This window comes from Zootoca vivipara, chromosome 4 (genome assembly GCF_965207765.1).
Source record: "Zootoca vivipara chromosome 4, rZooViv2.hap1.1, whole genome shotgun sequence".
Taxonomy (NCBI): Eukaryota; Metazoa; Chordata; class Lepidosauria; order Squamata; family Lacertidae; genus Zootoca; species Zootoca vivipara.
In genome coordinates, this window is record NC_142587.1 from 99367125 (window position 1) to 99386475 (window position 19351).

At 48.9% G+C, this 19351-nt stretch overlaps 2 protein-coding genes across 5 annotated transcripts; one reads left to right on the top strand and one right to left on the bottom strand.

Annotated features, from left to right (window-relative positions):
* Positions 1-62: 62 nt before the first annotated feature.
* Positions 63-4237, bottom strand: ANAPC15 (anaphase promoting complex subunit 15). 2 transcript variants are annotated; one of them, XM_035116736.3, is made up of 5 exons: positions 4191-4237; positions 2822-2947; positions 1911-1970; positions 786-923; positions 63-498 (listed from the first exon to the last, which is right to left on the bottom strand). In XM_035116736.3, exons 2-5 carry the CDS (start codon positions 2939-2941, stop codon positions 451-453), a joined length of 366 nt encoding a protein of 121 aa, XP_034972627.3. In that variant the 5' UTR covers positions 2942-2947; positions 4191-4237; the 3' UTR covers positions 63-450. The 2 variants fall into 2 exon arrangements, with proteins under 2 accessions (XP_034972627.3, XP_034972626.3); XM_035116735.3 differs by having other exon boundaries at positions 786-926.
* A 5319-nt stretch (positions 4238-9556) lies between these two features.
* On the top strand, positions 9557-16584 carry FOLR3 (folate receptor gamma). 3 transcript variants are annotated; one of them, XM_035116604.3, is made up of 5 exons: positions 9557-9711; positions 10955-11096; positions 12889-13077; positions 14889-15024; positions 15997-16584. In XM_035116604.3, exons 1-5 carry the CDS (start codon positions 9605-9607, stop codon positions 16266-16268), a joined length of 846 nt encoding a protein of 281 aa, XP_034972495.2. In that variant the 5' UTR covers positions 9557-9604; the 3' UTR covers positions 16269-16584. The 3 variants fall into 3 exon arrangements, with proteins under 3 accessions (XP_034972495.2, XP_034972499.2, XP_034972498.2); XM_035116608.3 differs by having other exon boundaries at positions 9558-9697; XM_035116607.2 differs by lacking the exon at positions 9557-9711 and adding an exon at positions 9735-9780.
* Positions 16585-19351: the final 2767 nt, after the last annotated feature.

Here is a 19351-nt window from a genome sequence, read left to right on the forward strand (position 1 = left end):
CACCACTGTGATGGAGCCTCAAACCACATGCCAGGGAGGAGAAGAAAAAAACATAGGCCAGGTAACAAAAGAAAAAGGTTTATTGACAAAAAATGTTTCTGCCGAGAGCAGAAAACAGACACACACACACACCCCAAATGCAAACAAAAGACATTTGCTGCCAAAGTCAAGCACTGTACTTCAACTCCTTTCCTCTCTGGAGTCTTTAGCTGCCTCAAACAGGCAGTTCAGCAGAACGACAAGCAAAGAGCCCAGCAGGGCAGCACTTCCGTGGCAGGGATGGGGGCACGAAGGAGTCCCACTTTTCCAGCCAGGATTCAGGACAGGCCTGGATCACACACACCCCAGCCTGCTTTGCAAACAGCCCGGCTTGGGGAGACCTTCCCCTCTTTTCCTGCTCCGCGGAGGACAGATACACACCCAAAGGCTGGATTTAGTCCTTTTGGGAATCTAGATCATCCACTGGTCCTGATCCTGCTCAGCCCCTTCCATATCCACCTGGGGAGGGACACAAAACGATGAATGGTTAAGAGGCCACGCTGATAGGGATGCCCACTGCGAATGGATGGCCTCTTGTGAGGATGTGAGCTATGTGCCCAGGCCCCCTGAGCTGCTCAACTCCTTCAGCACTGCTCCTCCGCTGAGGCCCTTCTCGTATGTACTGCTGTCTCCCTCATGGTCCGCTGCCTGGCTACAAGGGCGCCCCAGTGAATCCCCACAGAATTCTTCCCAGATCTAGATGTGAGAACGAGGAAGCCAAGACCCGTGAGGAACCCCCTGCTAACCTCGTTGATCTCCCCATCATCCGGAGACTCATTGTAGTCGTTCATCTCGTCCATGTCTTGCATGTCCTCGTCATCTTCAGAGTCTTCCTCGCTGTCCTCGTCATCTTCGTCGTCCTCTTCTTCCTCCTCGTCATAAGTCTGCTAAGGCAAAGCAAAGGCGCAGCCGTCACTTTCCTGCCAGCCTCTCCTCCCGGCTCCTGTGCGCCACAGAGCCCTTGTCCACAATGTGGGATCTTTCCTATTCCAGCCCCTGGTCAACAGCTGACTTAACTGGCTACTCTGCTTTATGTTTTGCAAACTGCCTCGATGCGGCTGTTACCGTGAAATGTGATATAACAATATTTCAAATAAAATCAACTATGTGACTTACAATGGAAGCCCTCAAGACAATATTAACAGTTTATCTACAGCCCCTGCTATCCTCAAGGCGGATTGCAGCTTTAAAACGCAGGAAGTTCCTCTCAATCTTGCAAGCTCTCCTTCTAAACGATATGAAACACCCGTCTCGGTTCCTTTCCCTTTCTTACAGACGTCACAATCTTCTTAAAAGGAGTCCAGGATTTCTCGGCTCTTATGTTCCATAGCTCCTAAAGGGTAATTCAAATCTCCTAAGCCTAGAATTTCTCACATCCTAATTAAGCCTAGAAGGCCTTGTGCTTTTGCCCCCCCCCCTCCCCGCAAGACACAGGTGCCTGTTTTTCTGTGCACTCTGCAGAAGATGGTTATAACAGCAACCAGGAGAGCAGGAAACATTCCGCTTTTAAGAGCAACCAGGGAAAAGCTTGATAGGGACCGGAGGGTTTAGGCTTGCAGAGGAGGAGGGATGATATGGGGGTGGCAATTGTGAGATCCTGATGTAAATGGTCCAAGTGAGAGGAACCAAGAGAGGAAAGGACCCAAGAGATGGAGTGAAGCCATTAGGCACATCTAAGATAAGTGACGGAGGTGGAGGCAATCCCAGGACAACATGTGACATCGTTATTTAAGTATGCGGTGGTGATAATAATAGTAATGGGAGCCCATAACCTGCCCAAATCCATAGCTCCTTGAACCAGCCCTCCCAATCTAGGTGCAGAACACCCCCGCCCCACCCCAGAGTATGCCAAGGGCTGACATGGTTGTTACCTCGGAGGCAGGCTTCCCAATTGGGACCAAGTTGTTATCTTTCTCAGCGATGCTCTGCAGCTGTGACAAAGGGAGAAAATGTTTAAAAAATTAATCCAGAGAGACTATCAAGGACATCCAGGAGGAAGGTTCAAGATGAAGGCAGGCTGGGTATGTTTAGCATAGCTGCCAAGTTTTCCCTTTTCTCGCGAGGAAGCCTATTCAGCATAATGGAATTTCCCTTAAAAAAGGGAGAACTTGGCAGCTATGATGTTTAGCCTGGAGAAGAGAAGGTTAAGGGGTGATTTGATAGTCATGTTCAAATATATAAAAGGATGTCATATAGAGGAGGGAGAAAGGTTGTTTTCTGCTGCTCCAGAGAAGCGGACACGGAGCAATGGATTCAAACTACAAGGAAGAAGATTCCACCTAAACATTAGGAAGAACTTCCTGACAGTAAGAGCTGTTCGACAGTGGAATTTGCTACCAAGGAGTGTGGTGGAGTCTCCTTCTTTGGAGGTCTTTAAGCAGAGGCTTGACAGGCATAAGTCAAGAATGCTTTGATGGTGTTTCCTGCTTGGCAGGGGGTTGGACTGGATGGCCCTTGTGGTCTCTTCCAACTCTATGATTCTATGAATTGGGGGGAGGGAGTGGGGGAAAGGAAAGGCTTTCCAACAGACAAAGTATGAGATTGCCCTCAGGAGAAAGCTCTTTTTCCTGTTCACTTCACAGAAGCGTAGAGTTTAAAGGACCACCAGAGTCATCCAGTCCAACCAATCACAGCTCAAGAATCCCCGACAGGAGAGGCCACCACTTTTGAACAGCTCTTACTGTCAGAAAGTTCTTCCTAATGTTTGGCTGGCTCCATCTGACAGCCCTGCTCCTTCCTCTTCTTTATTCCCAAAGCCCCCTCTGCTCCTTGCATGGCTCACCCAGGCCTGATGCTGCTGCTCTTGCTGCTGAAGCTCATTCTCATCCACACATGGCCGGTCCAGGTTAAACCACAGCGCCTCAGTGACTCGTGGGAAGAGGGAAGGAAAGAGCGTGGACATGTCTTCCTGAGGGATTGGGAGAAGAAAAATGGTTGGAATGAAAAGCACTATAGTCAGCTATGAGACTGTAAAGGACAGAGGCAGGTCTGAACCTCTGTCCCCAAAGAATGATCCTCCACTCATCGGCCGCACAGCCCATGAAACCCAAACCATCACCACATTGTACCAAGGGATCCCAGGCACAGGCAGTACCCAACACATGGTCTTCAGCAAACACAAGACGAGAAACAAATAAAAATAATCTTCTTTCTCCTATCAAAAAATGCAAGAAGGGCTTTTACACTCGCCAGAAGATTGGCTCTGCCCTTGCCAGTCCTGGAAGGACCCTACAAAAAACTCCCATATGCTCAAAGACTCTGCGCCTGTTCATTGGGGGAAATAGGAAGCCCAGAGCACCTGTTTTTTTAGATGCCCCTTCTATGAAGAGGCACATAGTGAGACCACTGATTCCATGCTGGTGAGGCTAGCTGACCTCCTGGAAATGCGAAAATTCAGCCTGCTCCTGCTAGGCAAAGATCAGAAGACGACCGGGATGGTCGCCAGATTCTGTGTTCAGATCTGCAGGCATAGACCTTGCCCTGATCCAAACTTTGTTTGTTTGTTAGAAACAAAGTTTGTTAGAAAATCCCTAAACTTGGTTCTGCGAGCGACCCAGTGTCAGTTCTCTGCGGCAGCTTAAGTGTGCATGCACACGAAAGTTCATACCAATGACAAACTTAGTTGGTCTCTAAGGTGCTAGTAAAAGGAATTTTTTTATTTTGTTTCGACTACGACAGAACACGGCTACCTACCTGTAATTAAAGTTTTAAAGTAATTATATGCTTATTGCACGTATAAACATTAATTTTACCGTTCTTCAATGTTTTATATATATGTTTTGTCCTCCGGGATTGTTCCCCCAAATGTGCTTTTATAAGCTGGTCTCCGACCGTAACAAATCATTCATTCATTCATTCATAATTATAATATAATATTAAGCAAGGGACCCCAGCTGGGGGCACCTCCTTCTCTCCCTCCTTCTATGGGGTCAGGATCCCCCCCCCAACTTTCTCTCAAGCCCAGGGATACTTGGCGGGGCCTTTGGGGGTTCACAGAGTGAGATCTCCCGCCCTATTTTTGGAACTGCCAAAGGCCATGACCTCCAGTGGCCAACAGCATCCGGGTCATTGAGCCCGCGGTGCCTCCCGTTCCCTCCCCCACGTGCATTTCCTTATCTCCTGCCCCCCTTTCCCTTCCCTTCCCCCCTCACCTCCCACTTCGCTGCTGAGGGAGAAGCCGGCCCTGGTTCGAATCCCCCATGCCCCCGGAAGCGCATCTGCTATGCCCCGGAAGCGCTCTGCTGCGGTGGGGTGTGTTTCGGATCTGGTTTGTTTCCCCCAATTTCGTTCACCAGAAGTGCTCCTCCTCTTCACTTTTTTCTAGCTCTAGGTTTTTCACGTACCCAGTGCGCAGGCGCGTGGGTGGAGCCTCCTGGTCCCCGGCGGCTGGAAAGGCTCGCTGACCCCGCCCCTCCCAGGAGGATTCCTGCGCGCCTGCGCAGTGGAGCCCTGCAGCTTCCCTGCGAGGGGCGTGTTTAATCCGGCGCTATTCATGCAGCTGTTAAGGAGGGAGGGAAAGAAAGAGAGGGGCAAGTTATAGGATTGGTTGGTTGGTTGATCGATCAAGCAATGAAATGATTTAATTGGTTGATTTAAAAGACACAATTCTTACTTCAATCTTAACCCTCTGTAATTTTATGGCCAATAAAACCAGATTGGATAGTAAGGGAGGAGTATTTAATGTGTTTGAAAAGCAGCATTTGGGATGGAAAGAAGCAGCTGGGGAGAATCTGACAGCTGATTATTTTGCCTGCTAGAGCTGCTTGCATGTGGCTACTTTCAGCCTCAAAACAAAAATGTTTAATAAGGAAAAAACAAGAACAAAAGTTTGCATGAAAGAGGCAGAGGCAGTGTGGTGCAGTGGTTAGAGCAGTGGTGGCCAAACCTGGACTACAATTCACACCATCCCTGGCCACTGGTCCTGTTAGCTAGGGATTATGGGAGTTGTAGTCCAAAAACAGCTGGAGGGCCAAGTTTGGACCACCACTGGGTTAGAGTGTCAGACTGGGACCTGGGGGAGAGAAGAGTTCGAATTCCTCACCAGACCCTGAAGCTCTCACAGGGTGACCTTGGGTGCCAGTCACTGCCTCTCAGCCTAACCTACCTTGCAGGGTTGCTGTTGGGGGGGATAAAATGAGGAGGAGGAGAACCAGGCACTCCTCGGAGAAAGGGGTTGAATATAAATGCAAGTAATTATTGTCATTGATAATAGCGAGTGGGGAATGGAACAGATTCATACTTCCCCTGCTGGACTTCTGCACCCCCTACAAATCAACCCCTTGCCAGGTCAGGGTGCCAGCTTGCTTCACTCCACCTGCAACTGGCCTGCCTGCTTGCTTTAATATTATTTAATAAATGCATTTACGTAGGTGCTCTTCAGCCCCTTCAGGACTGGTCATTCCCAGGGCCCAGATAGGAGGTGTGAAGTAGCAGCTTAAAAAACAGCAACCCAAAAGCATGTGCAGAGTTCCTCTCCTCTCTGCCCTATTCAGTGACGAGCAAGCAAACTGCCTGAGTCGATCCGATGAAACAGCTTCCTTGGCAGGTCTCATTTCTATGGTTTGGAAGAATCACTCGCAGGAGCACAATTTTATTCAAAATTGCAAAATGATAAAATCAGCTGCTGTCAATGCCATCTGCTTTCTAGGACCTTAATAGAAAGCATCCGGTTCTGCAACAAGCAAGCAACTCCTTCCTGGAATTAGAACTCACTATTTGTCTCAAAAGTCCAAAGTTCTAACCTCTGTTATGTAAAATCTTCCCAGAGCTCAGCAGCAGCGAGCAGAGATCATGCTTTGAATTCAGAAAGTCCCATCCTGAGATCTAAACAGTAAAGAATCAGTAACCCACTACAAGCAGCCGGAAGGGCCATTCAAATTCAAATGCAAACTTTGCTGATCTGGTCTGAAAAGCAGATTTTTGGGGGGGGGGGTCTCTACAACACAATTATGTGTGTTTCGGACAAGGTGTAGGTTGCAAACAAACTCAGTTCTTATTCTGAGGGATATTTCTTCCTCTTCTTTCTGTAATGTTCTTGTTATAGGAAAAAATAGAGGGTTTGGCTTTTGCTGCCAAACTCCCCAAGGGACTGGGTCCCCTAAGTCCATTATTGGTCAGAGATGAATGGATGGAGGTAAGATTCATAGAAAGCAAGGCAGATCTTTATTTTTCTTTTGCAACAGAGTTCCCTTCCCTCCTTTTAAGGAGGTAGGAGATATCCAGAACAAACGCCTATAAAGACTCATATAGACTTTTGAAATTGCCTACCCTGTAGCCCAAGGCCACCCCCAAAACATCATACCTATGTACATCACCTTGCCGACAAAGGTTCGTATAGTTGAAGCTATGGTTTTCCCAGTAGTGATGTATGGAAGTGAGAGCTGGACCATAAAGAAGGCTGATCGCCGAAGAATTGATGCTTTTGAATTATGGTGCTGGAGGAGACTCTTGAGAGTCCCATGGACTGCTAGAAGATCAAACCTATCCATTCTTAAGGAAATCAGCCCTGAGTGCTCCCTGGAAGGACAGATCGTGAAGCTGAGGCTCCAATACTTTGGCCACCTCATGAGAAGAGAAGAATCCTTGGAAAAGACCCTGATGTTGGGAAAGATGGAGGGCACTAGGAGAAGGGGACGACAGAGGACAAGATGGTTGGACAGTGTTCTCGAAGCTACGAACATGAGTTTGACCAAACTGCGGGAGGCAGTGGAAGACAGGAGTGCCTGGCGTGCTATGGTCCGTGGGGTCACGAACAGTCGGACACGACTAAACGACTAAACAACAACATGTACATCACAGAAGGAGGTGGTCTCCAGCAGAAATTTGAGAGGGTTGCTTCCCTCCTGTCTGCCAGGATACCCGATAATGCCTTACTTGGTTGCATTTTCTGAGTAGCCTGGGATGGTAAATACTTTAGTTCCTGAATCTCTCTTACACTTATCTATAGTTTGCTCAACTTCAACAGATACTTGCTGGATTGTATTTGCAGGGAGGTTCCTACAGCCCGACAATTGGAAAGCTTTTCCCATTTCCTTCCTCCTTGCAGAGAAATATATTGAGGTCAATTCGGGAGAGTCAAAATGGCTTCAGGATTGCTCTCCTGTACTATTTCAAACACGTGGTTTATACACTTAGGTATGTGTTTGCTTTTGTGCATTTATGAACATTTATTCTATGTTTGAGACCTTCGAAGTCTTATAACACTCTTAACTGCCTTCTCCATGGCCAGATAAAGGTTATCTCTGAATACCTGATTCTGAGCACAACCAACAGAGCAAAGTCTCCTATCTCCCAGGAATCTGCTTTGCCAGCTTCGCAAATCAAGGACAGGCTCAGGTTGGTGCACATTGGCCTAATTTGACAATGCAGTCCGCCTGCTGCTAAGTCCTCATCATGATCTGTGCAGTTTATTAACAACCATAAAATTGTTTGTTCCAGGAAGGCTGAGTGAGGTCCTGGGCGATCTCCCAAAGACTTCAGTCAAGGAGACTCACTGTTGCATAAGAAGTACCGTACTTATTCCTGCATTGCAGGGGGGTTGGACTAGATCAGTGTTTTCCAAACTTGGGGCTCCAGCTGTTTTTGGACTACAACTCCCATCATCCCAAGCTACCAGCACCAATGGTCAGGGATGATGGGAGCTGTAGTTCAAAAACAGCTGGAGGACTGAGTTTGGGAAACTCTGGACTAGATGACCCCTGGGGTAGCTTCCAAGTCCACGATCCTAAGCATCTTTGCAATGGATTAGGACTTAAGGTGATATCCTTAATGCTGAGGGTCCGCCATGCCCTCCTGTTCTGATCTGCAGATCCAAATGCAGACCAGGGCAAAGGGTTGACTGATGCTTCGAAGGACCCAGTTGCAGGGATGCCAAAGCAAGATGCACAAAACTCCAGAGTAGCTCGGTTGGTTAGAGCGTGGCGCTGATAACGCCAAGGTTGCAGGTTCGATCCCTGCAAGAGACAGCTGCATATTCCTGCATTGCTGGGGATTCCACTAGATGATCCTCTGGGTCCCTTCCAACTCGACAATTCTCTTGGAATTCTATTCTAATTCAAATGATTTATTATAAAGGTGTATCAAGAGATTTGCATGCAGGATTCCTTGCCGCTACACTTCAGGGTGGCCACTGATGTGGCATGGCTTTGCCAGTGAGGCTTACTTACAGGAAACGCAAGCTCGGCAGCAACAACCACTCCTGGCTTAGAGGCCTCTTCCCCACTACTGGCATGTACCGCCCAGCTAGCTAAACCAAAAGTTAAGGCTTCAAATCAAGCAGATAAGCAGATGTGACCCCATTTTACAGCTCTCACCAATTCACCCCACGGTTCTCTTGGGGCAAGTGGGTCCTCACCTCCCTCACCCCAGTTTAAAACTGCAGCCCTTTAGCCCAGCTCATGCTGCATCTATAGTGGACTTGAAACCGTTTCACATTGGATATTTACTGTATTTTTCCATGTATAAGACGAGGTTATTTTATTTTTAAAAATTATGCTAAAAGTTGGGGGTCGTCTTATACACGGATTGGTGGCTGCCGCGAGCAGGAGATTGTCAGCGGCGTTTTTGCATGTGATTGGCAGGTGCGGGAATGTCCGCTGGCTATTGGCTGCTGCGGCAATTGGGCATGCAATTGGCGCTTGCTTTTGGCAAGCATGCAGACGAATGGCGGCTTTGTCGATGTCAATACAATTGGCTGTGGCAGTCCTGCGGGTTAGCAATTTTCGACCCCCCCCCCAATAAAAAGCTCAACAAGTCTGGGCAATCCTCCCCCCATTTTCTCAGTTTGGAGCCCCAATATATATACATATCCCCCAATCATGCAATTGCTACAGTTGCTACAGTATGAAATTGTGCAACTGTTTCTATTGATCATGCTTTTTATGAGGAATTGCTTCAAGGTATGGTTTTCCCAGTAGTGATGTATGGAAGTGAGAGCTGGACCACAAAGAAGGCTGATCACTGAAGAATTGATGCTTTTGAATTATGGTGCTGGAGGAGACTCTTGAGAGTCCCATGGACTGCAATAAGATCAAACCTCTCCATTCTGAAGGAAATCAGGCCCGAGTGCTCACTGGAAGGACAGATCGTGAAGCTGAGGCTCCAATACTTTGGCCACCTTATGAGAAGAGAAGACTCCCTGGAAAAGACCCTGATGTTGGGAAAGATGGAGGGCACTAGGAGAAGGGGACGACAGAGGACGAGATGGCTGGACAGTGTTCTTGAAGCTATGAACATGAGTTTGACCAAACTGCGGGAGGCAGTGCAAGACAGGAGTGCCTGGTGTGCTCTCGTCCATGGGGCCATGAAGAGTCTGACATGACTAAACGACTAAACAACAAGCTTCAGGGTATTTGATGGGATGCAAGTCATGAATGGAAATAAATAGACAAATAGACAACACTTTCCTTTGGGGTGTCTTTGAACCCTACGATTCTATGTTTTGGAGCACCTCTGATGTGATATTCTCCATCTCCTTGGTGGAGCACGCTTGGCAAGGTCCCCTCCTTTGTGCAATCATTGACGATTTCTCAGCTGATCTTTGGAACCAGTTGCCATTTCCAGGCAGATGGGGAAGTCTGCTTCTTTAAGGCTCAAGGAGCTATTGGCTTTCATCAGCTGCGCTGCCTGCCCACCTGAGAGAGAGAGAAAGCAGCTGCAGGTGAGAATGCTCAGGTATAAAAGGTCCCCTGTTGGGAGGGTTTCTTGTGTTTGAAAGTGGGTCTTCCTTGGCTCTATGTGCAGGTGAGTGAGGGTGGGATGGAAGGGTGCTTTTTTGGAACTCACCTGTAGCACTGGCTTAAAAGTGGCTGGAAACTCTTGCCTAATATGCTTGTGAAGGACAGTTTTCTGGAATTATAATGCTTTGTTTGGAACACTGCTCATCTCCCTTCATATCTTTCCTTTCCTGTTTTCACCTCTTCCTTATTGTTGTCGTTACTGTTTTAAAAAGTGGATAGAAATAAAACCGGCTCCTGTGGATTTAGGTCGTGGGCTCATCCTCGGGGTTGTTGTTTGTTTTATTATTTATTTCATAAAATTTATTCACCACTTGAATGTAAAACACATTCAAATCCATTCACAAAAAAGGGGGAAATAAAATTGGCAATAAGAAGAATTGGCAATTTAAGAATTTTTAAATGTTAAAATTATAATAGAAGATTCAATCTTGCATCACCTTTTTAAATATCTGGGCAGGCTGGTCTATGCAAAAATGTTTTCAGGAGGCGCAGAGAACACAGCAAAGGCGCCTGGCCGATGTCAATAAGCAGGGAGTTCCAGAGAGCAGGTTTTGCCACACTGAAAATCAAGTTATTAACAATAAGGAGCAGATATCACTTGGCACCTGTAACTGTGCCAGTTCCACATATCAAGGCAGTCAAGTGGGCATATAAAGGGCACTTGTTTTCTTGGGTATCTGAAGTGTGCCTGCACACGAAAGCTCATACCAGTGACAAACTTGTTGGTCACTAAGGAGCTATTATTTTGTTCTCTTTTGTAAGGCTTTGTTTTCCAGCAAAAATCAAAGTTTAGTGTTTTGCTTTTAAAGAAAAAAACCACCAGAGAATTCGAATGAGGAAACTGGTTTCCAAAAGTGTAGGTAAGGGGAGTTCTCTGCCAATCTTACCTGGGCAGGTAGGCACAGTTGGGGAGGGAGGGAGGGAAGGGAGTTAAGGAAAGATGACTGAGGTGGGAGCAGAAGCCATCTGCTGCAATTTCCTCTCCTGGTTGCAGGCAATGTTGAACACAGCTCCAGACATGCTCAGTTCATGGCACTGAGAGCAGCCGACAAAGCTGCCCTCTTCAGCCTTTACAAGCCAGGTGGATCCTTGTGTGCTGCTGCAGCTGTTTGATTCTTTGCATCTGTTCCCCCCCCTCTCTCCCTCCCTCTCTCTCTCTCTCCCGCCACCATCTGCAGGGAGATGGCAGCGTGCCGGAGGTTGCTGGGGCTGCTGGCTTTCTTGGCTGCCGGGGCTGCCGATGACTCGGTGCTGAACATGTGCATGGATGGTAAACATCACAAGACGGCGCCTGGTAAAGAGGATGCGCTGCACGGGCAGGTAGGGCTCTCTCCCCAAATGGGATTCTGAAACTCAGTTCTATTCCCTGAGCTGAGCTGTGCCAGAGAGAGTGAAGGGAGGGCCACAGAAGCCTTTGCCAAACCTGGTGCTCTGCTGATGATGTTGGACTAGAACTCCCATCAGTCTCGGGCAACAGAGGTTGGGCAAGGCCATAGCTCTGAAGGAAAGCCATCTTATTAATTTTATTTTTTGCTAAGGCTATCCTAGGCTGCATCAACAGAAGTCTAGTGTCCAGCTCAAGGGAAGTAATAAAGGTAAAGGTACCCCTGAATGTTAAGTTGTCGCGGACGACTCTGGGGTTGCGGTGCTCATCTCGCTCTATAGGCTGAGGGAGCCAGCATACATCTTCCGGGTCATGTGGCCAGCATGTCTAAGCCGCTTCTGGCGAACCAGAGCAGTGCACGGAAATTCCGTTTACCTAAACATTTGTTGTTTAGTCGTTTAGTCGTGTCCGACTCTTTGTGACCCCATGGACCAGAGCATGCCAGGCACTCCTGTCTTGCACTGCCTCCTGCAGTTTGGTCAAACTCATGTTCGTAGCTTCGAGAACACTGTCCAACCATCTCGTACTCTGTCGTCCCCTTCTCCTTGTGCCCTCCATCTTTCCCAACATCAGGGACATACCCAGCTCCTTATGAGGAACGGCTTAGGGAGCTGGGTATGTTTAGCCTGGAGAAGAGAAGGTTAAGGGGTGATATGATAGCCATGTTCAAATATATAAAATAATAAAAGGATGTCATATAGAGGATGGTGAAAGGTTGTTTTCTGCTGCTCCAGAGAAGCGGACAGGGAGCAATGGATTCAAGCTTCAAGAAAGAAGCTTCCACCTAAACATTAAGAAGAACTTCCTGACAGTAAGAGCTGTTCGGCAGTGGAATTTGCCGTCAAGGAGTGTGGTGGAGTCTCCTTCTTTGGAGGTCTTTAAGCAGAGGCTTGACAGCCATCTGTCAGGAATAATTTGATGGAGTTTCCTGCTTGGCAGGAGGTTGGACTGGATGGCCCTTGTGGTCTCTTCCAACTCTATGATTCCTGCTGGAGCGGTACCCAGGCCCGGCTCTACGTAGACCCCCGGTGGCGCAGGGCACCATGGCGCCGGCCCGCCAGGAGGGCGCCGCGAGCTGCGCCCGCTGGCTGGCTGGCCAGTCCGCTGCGCAGCTGCGCCCACCTGCCCACCGCGCTGGGAAACGGGGCGGGAGGGCGCTGGAGAGATCGTGCTGTGCCCGCCCGCCCGCCGCGCAGCAGCGCCGCGCCCACCCGCCCACCACGCTGGGAAATGGGGCGGAAGGGCGCCAGAGAGATCCGGCGCACCATGGTGACAGGGGCGCTTAAGACGCCGCTGGAGGTACCTATTTAACTACTTGCACTTTCGAACTGCTAGGTTGCCAGGAGCTGGGACCGAGCAACGGGAGCTCACCCCGTCGCGGGGATTCAAACTGCCGACCTTCTGATCAGCAAGCCCTGGGCTCTGTGGTTTAAACCACAGCGCCACCAGTGTCCCAAGTAATAGTAAATAGGGAAGTAATAGTCAGTTTATTCCATCTTGGTCAGACCCCACCAGTGTCCAGTTCTGGGCACCCTGGTTTAAGAAGGATGTTGACATCAATCTGGAAGGGGTCAGAGGAGAATAACCAAGAGGTTCCCTGGGCTTGGGGTGTGAGTGAGGGAAGGCAGCGTGGAACATCCTAGTCTTGTGACATGGGAGGGAGGGCGATGTCCTAGATGAGTTGGCCTTTACTCCCATATCCCTCTCTCTTCCCCTCTCCTCCCATAGTGCACCCCGTGGAAAGAAAATGCTTGCTGTACATCTAACACGAGTCAAGCGGCACATGATGACCAGTCCTACCTCTACAACTTTAACTGGAACCACTGTGGGACCATGTCGCCTGCGTGTAAACGGCACTTCATCCAGGACACCTGCCTCTACGAATGCTCGCCCAACCTGGGCCCCTGGATTAACAAGGTGGGCTTGGGTTACAAATAAAGCTGTACTCGATGGATGTAAGGATATATGACAGGCATCCCCAAACTTCGGCCCTCCAGATGTTTTGGACTACAATTCCCATCATCCCTGACCACTGGTCCTGTTAGCTAGGGATCATGGGAGTTGTAGGCCAAAACATCTGGAGGGTCGCAGTTTGGGGGTGCCCGATATATGACTTTTGACATGGTTGAGAATCACACAGCCAGGGACGGAGAACTTTAAAGTGGTAAAATTAGAATGTGGAAAATAGGAGCACAACAGAAGGCAGGAACAAAACAGGGAAGATATTCTTCAAGAGGTCCAGACTATGGGAAGCCCAGAAAAAAAATCAATAATAATTTGGATTACAATTTGGGTTTTTTTATTTTAGTTTATTTTTTTAAATTGGATTATGATTTTATGTTAATTGGCTGTTGGAAAATTAATAAAAATGATTAAAACAAACAAGGTGGGCTTGGGGGAGCCTCAGCCTTTCACCTGTGTACATCTACCCCCCCCATGCTCCCCTAAAAGAGAACCAGACTGAATTTGCTGGACTTTGGGGGCACCATGTTCTTCCGTGTCTAGAGAAAGGAATTGCAGCAGTGTTTCTCGGACCTTTTTGGGCCACCCCACCTTGGTTCCACAAACTCATCCCCCTACTCTGGAGAAGAGAAGGTTAAGGGGTGATATGATAGCCATGTTCAAATATATAAAAGGATGTCATATAGAAGAGGGTGAAAGGTTGTTTTCTGCTGCTCCAGAGAAGTGGACACGGAGCAATGGATTCAAACTACAAGAAAGAAGCTTCCACCTAAACATTAGGAAGAACTTCCTGACAGTAAGAGCTGTTTGGCAGTGGAATTTGCTACCAAGGAGTGTGGTGGAGTCTCCTTCTTTGGAGGTCTTTATGCAGAGGCTTGACAGGCATATGTCAAGAATGCTTTGATGGTGTTTCCTGCTTGGCAGGGGGTTGGACTGGATGGCCCTTGTGGTCTCTTCCAACTCTACGATTCTATGATTCTACTCTATAGAATGTGTTATTCAGAATAATGGTTTGCATGACCCACTAGGGAAGGCAGTAACATGAAAAAATGCAAAACCATAAGAATTAATAGCGCATTTATTCAAAATCCAGTTAAAATTATTTCGTTAATTCAATTTGTTTTAAATATAATTTTTATTCTCCAAAGCTATTTCAAAGCATTGACCATCAGTTTTTCTTTAACATACGTACGGTAGTTTCTTCCTGACTTTCTACCCTTCCTTTCCGTTAGCTGCCTTATAACACGTTTCTATTGTCTAAACCCCAATATCATTGGTTCTTTCAATGATCCACTGCTTATACTTCAGATCCTGCCTTTGACTTCATATTTGGGTGATAGTTTGATACGTAATCCATCAATGGTCCCCATACCTCCTTAAACAGTTCATCCTTATGAAAGCTGGAAACAGAGAGCTGCTTGCTCCGTGCTGGATCCAAAGCTGTGATGAATGGAGAAGCAAGACCAGTTGAGGTCTTAGTGCTGTGAGCCCCTCCCATCTTGTGCCCAGGTTGTATACCTGTGTAAATAAAACCAGACACCCTAAAGACACCACTCTCTGCTAACCTTCATTCCAAGGAACCCGAACCTGGGCAATCTCACTGCTCAGAGGTTGGGGTGGCATATAACAACATTTCTTGGGCTTTGGGAGCTGACGAAACCGAGCTGCAAGCTGTGCCGTTAATCTTTGGGTGCGGGGCGCCCTTCCACTTCTTCCTAACCTTCCCCCACTCCCTGCAGAAATCTAACTTACTCCTCCCCGTGCAGGTGGATCAAAGCTGGCGCAAGGAAAGGATCCTGGATGTCCCGCTGTGCAAAGAAGATTGTGAGCAGTGGTGGAACGACTGTCGGAATGACACGACGTGCAAGGAGAACTGGCACGTGGGCTGGGACTGGTCCCAAGGTCAGTTGGTGGCGCTGCAGTGAGCAATAGCTTCCTGGTGCTTCTGCCTCCCATGGGAGATTGAAGGAGGGGGGAGAGTGGCATGGTGGCCAAAATAAGAGCCGGTTTGCACATAATACCACCACGCCCCTAGTTTATTTTAAAGCCAAGGGTGTAGAACTACAGCAGGTCAGAGGCACAGTCCTCCACCCAATCGCAGGGCCAAGTCTGAGAGGTGAGTGGGGGCATTGCGTGGCTCATCCATACGACGAAGCTGAATGTTGGAAGATTCAGGACACATAAAAGGACGGACCTCTTTACACTGTGCATAGTTAAACTGTGGAACTCTCCACCACAGGAGGAGGCAGCGGTGGCCTCCAGCTTGGATGGCTTTAAAAGAGAATCGGACAAATTCACGGAGGAGGAGAAGAGGGCTATTGATGGCTCCTAGGCAGGATGGCTGTGCTTCAGAGGCTGCAATGCTTCTGAAGCCTGGTTGCCTGGGAACCCCCGGGAGGGCAGCGTTGTTCTTGTGCTTGAATCCTGCTTGCGGGTTTCGCTTTGGGGCATCCTGTTGGCCACTGTGAGAACAGGATGCTGGCCTAGAGGGGCCCCCTTTGGCCTGATCCGACAAGCCCTTGTTAATGTTCTTACAGACTTGACAGTCCAGGTGTGAGTGTGTTTTTGTCTGGCTGTGCACTAAGGGCAACTCTGTTTTAAAAATGAATCGTTCATTTGAATTTGGCCCAATTCAAAATTGTGGGTGGTATCCAGACAGGCAATGAATGAATGAATGAAAAAGAAGTGTCAATTCAGGGGAAGGGTTTATTCTTAAGGTGGCCACTCTGGCTGCTAGGGACGGATTACGTTTTGTTACGATGCCAACTTGAGGTCTGGTGACTCTCCTCCTTCCTCTGGGACGGGTACCAGCTCCCTGAGCGTCTTGCAACGACAAGCCTTGCTCTGCCTGGCATCTCTTCCCTTCAATTCCAGGGCATAACCAGTGCCCCCATGGGTCGATGTGTCAGCGACTGGAGTCCGTCTTTCCTACTCCACGAGACCTGTGTGAGAAGATCTGGAGTAACTCCTACAAATACAGCACCTTCACGAGGGGCAGCAAGCGCTGTATCCAGATGTGGTTTGACCCAGCGCAGGGCAACCCCAATGAGGAGGTGGCAAAGTACTATGCCAATGCTGGGGCGGGTCTCTCACTCTGGACGCTCCTGGTCTTGCTCTTCCCTGCCCTCCCAGCAATGCTGCCGTGAACTTTGCAAGAAACTTCTCTGATCCTGGAGAGTTTTGACCCTGCAAAAGAGCACTGGGATTTCCCTACTTCCTCTATCGCGGTGGGAATGCTCTTGTTCCGGGTTCCCAGTAAATAACACTCCAGCTCGCCTGTAAGAAGAGTTTATCTTCCGGGACTTCCTCCGAGCATTGTTTCAGCTTCTGTTCTATCACCTTGGCAAACTTGGTCTGCTTACAGGGACACGAAAGGAAGTTGCCAATGGCCTCTAGTAATAGGGGCGTTTGCTGGGAACATACAACTGGAAGAAGGAATAAAAGCTTGGTTCTTCACTTCGATTTGCTGTTGTGTCCTTTGCTTTCATAAATACAAGGAAGAGGATCAATGCCTGATTATCAATGCCCTAATGGTCAAGGGACGCAGGTGGCGCTGTGGGTTAAACCACAGAGTCTAGGGCTTGCTGATCAGAAAGTCGGCGGTTCGAATCCCTGCGACGGGGTGAGCTCCCGTTGCTTGGTCCCAGCTCCTGCCCACCTAGCAGTTCGAAAGCACATCAAAGTGCAAGTAGATAAATAGGGACCGCTCCGGCGGGAAGGTAAACGGCGTTTCCGTGTGCTGCTCTGGTTCGCCAGAAGCGGCTTTGTCATGCTGGCCACATGACCTGGAAGCTATACACTGGCTCCCTCGGCCAATAATGCGAGATGAGCGCGCAACCCCAGAGTCGTTCACGACTGGACCTAATGGTCAGGGGTCCCTTTACCTTTACCTAACCCTAAATACTTTCTTCCCACTATATGAAGAAGGGGAGTGGGTGGCGGAGAAGTTTATGATCACTTACTAATATTATCCTGCCTTTTTCCTGGGCCGAGACTCAAGGCTTACTCAAATTAAAATGCAGGTAAAATGCAAAAAGCTAAAATCTTACAGACGATAAAAAAGAGTAATTAAACGCTCGTAGATTTAAATCAAGATAGCAATAGATAGTAAAAACAGCACAGTGCTATTTAAATGCCCTTTTCTTAAAAGCCAGTCCCCCAAACCCAGTTGGAATAAAAGTCTTCACCTGCCCATGAAAAGACAAGGAAGGAGCCAATTTAACTTCTCCAGGGAGGGACTTCCAAAGTTGTCTGGGAGCAGCCACCACTGACAAGGCCCTGTTATAAAAAAATTCTGGGGGACCCCCTAAAGTAAACCCTATAAATTAATAAATGGTAGGATTTTGATGATTTGGGATGTGAAGGGAGAAATACAATCTGCAGAGGAATTCCTGGGCTGGCCTATGCAAAAGGACCTGGCCAAGGTAGGGCCATTTAGGAACAAGAGAGGGCCATTGAGAGCCATTGGCAATGGGAGAGAAGAACTGTCCTCCCCCCTTGCCCTGAGGTATGAACAGAGACCGGGGGGGGGGGGGGTTGGAAGGTTGCCAGGGAAACTGGGTGTTTGAGGTGACAGGAAAATGGGGGCCTGGTAGCAAGGGGTTCCAGGAAGAAGGGCTGGGAGCCATCTTTGGGCAGACTGGCTGGGAGAGGTGCCTTCACTGCTGTGGGGGGGGGGACAAGCCCCTCTTGAAAGGACCATGCTGTAAGATCAGGACTCCCTCCATGCAGTCAGAAGGTGTAAACAGGTGAATAAACGATATTTCATAATAATAATAATAATAATAATAATAATAATAATAATATTTATACCCCGCCCATCTGGCTGGGTTTCCCCAGCCACTCTGGGCGGCTTCCAACAGAAAAATAAAACACAGTAATCTATTAAACATTAAAAGCCTCCCTGAACAGGGCTGCCTTCAGATGTCTTCTAAAAGTCTGGTAGTTGTTTTCCTCTTTGACATATGTTGGGAGGGCGTTCCACAGGGCAGGCGCCACCACCGAGAAGGCCCTCTGCCTGGTTCCCTGCAACTTGGCTTCTCGCAACGAGGGAACCGCCAGAAGGCCCTCGGTGCTGGACCTCAGTGTCTGGACAGAAGGCTGTTTCAGTCTCTGCCGTGTCTCGGTTCTCTCCGAAGGAACACAAACCTGGGGTCAGGGCCTTGTACCCCTTGGAATATTGCTGCAGCTTGGGGGTGGGGTTGGCACCCAACTTTTGCAACAGCCCTCTCCTGCATTTCCACCAAGCCTGCCTGTGAAGGTGAGATTAGTTCTTCCCCTGAAGATCTCTGAGCCCGGGCCGACTCATAGGAGAAGACAGTCTTTCAATTAGCCTGGTTCCAAGCCATGCAGGGCTCTCTACAAGATGGGACCTTCCAGCTTCAGAACTGACGCACCCTTTCCCCTAACGGGAATCTTCCTGCTCAGTGTTCCAGACAGGAACCAGGAGCCCGGGGCGTACCCAGGATCAAAACTAGGGGGCGGGGCAAGAGAGGGGAAGAGAGAGGGAAGGAGGGAATAAGAGGAGGAAGGAAGGGGTGGGTGGGGGGGAGAGAGAGAGAAGGAAGGAAGGAAGGAAGGAAGGAAGGGGTGAGAGAGAGAAGGGAGGGAAGGAGAGAGAGAGAGAGAGAGGAAGCAAGAAAGGGGGGGAAGGAAGGATGGATGGAAGGAAGGAGCTCCCGTCTGCCCCTCCCAGCTCAGGCTGCTCCTCCCCTCTCCCACGTTCCTGTCGCTGGCTGCAGCCGCGGAGGAGGTGGAAACGGCCCGATTTCCATAACCCACAGCGACTTTTCCCCTTCAGTTTTCGGAGGGAAAATGTGTGGGTTATGGTCTGTAAAATACAGTAAATTTTTTTTTTTGCTTCTGTGGGGGGCAGCTGCCCCCCTGCCCCTTGCTGGGTACGCCCATGGAAGGAGCCACAGCTCAGTGGCAGAGCATGTGCTTTGCATACAGAAGACCCCAGCCTCTAATCCCCAGTGGCATCTCTAGGGAGGGCTGGGAGAGACTCGAGGCTGAAGCCCTACAGAGATGCTGTAAGCCAGGCTGAGCTAGGTAGACCCAAAGGTCTCACGGAGGAACTCCCTTTGACTTTCTCCAGGATACGTTAAGCTTCAAGGAGCCCAAGCAGACAAACGCTACTTCCTCATTCTCCCCCACTCCCTGATAGCCGATGATCTGTTGCTTCTGGGGGGTCTCCTGAACATGCTCAGCCTTTGCTGGGCCGCCCAGG

Excerpts from the sequence above, each read along its gene's own strand:
- ANAPC15 (XM_035116735.3), bottom strand. The coding sequence starts at position 2,941 with ATGTCCACGCTCTTTCCTTCCCTCTTCCCACGAGTCACTGAGGCGCTG. Across the intron at positions 927-1,910 it reads TTGGGAAGCCTGCCTCCGAG|CAGACTTATGACGAGGAGGA; the intron begins GTAACAACCATG and ends GCTTTGCCTTAG. Across the intron at positions 499-785 it reads ATGATGGGGAGATCAACGAG|GTGGATATGGAAGGGGCTGA; the intron begins GTTAGCAGGGGG and ends GTCCCTCCCCAG.
- FOLR3 (XM_035116604.3), top strand. The coding sequence starts at position 9,605 with ATGGGGAAGTCTGCTTCTTTAAGGCTCAAGGAGCTATTGGCTTTCATC. Across the intron at positions 13,078-14,888 it reads TGGGCCCCTGGATTAACAAG|GTGGATCAAAGCTGGCGCAA; the intron begins GTGGGCTTGGGT and ends CTCCCCGTGCAG. Across the intron at positions 15,025-15,996 it reads GGGCTGGGACTGGTCCCAAG|GGCATAACCAGTGCCCCCAT; the intron begins GTCAGTTGGTGG and ends CTTCAATTCCAG.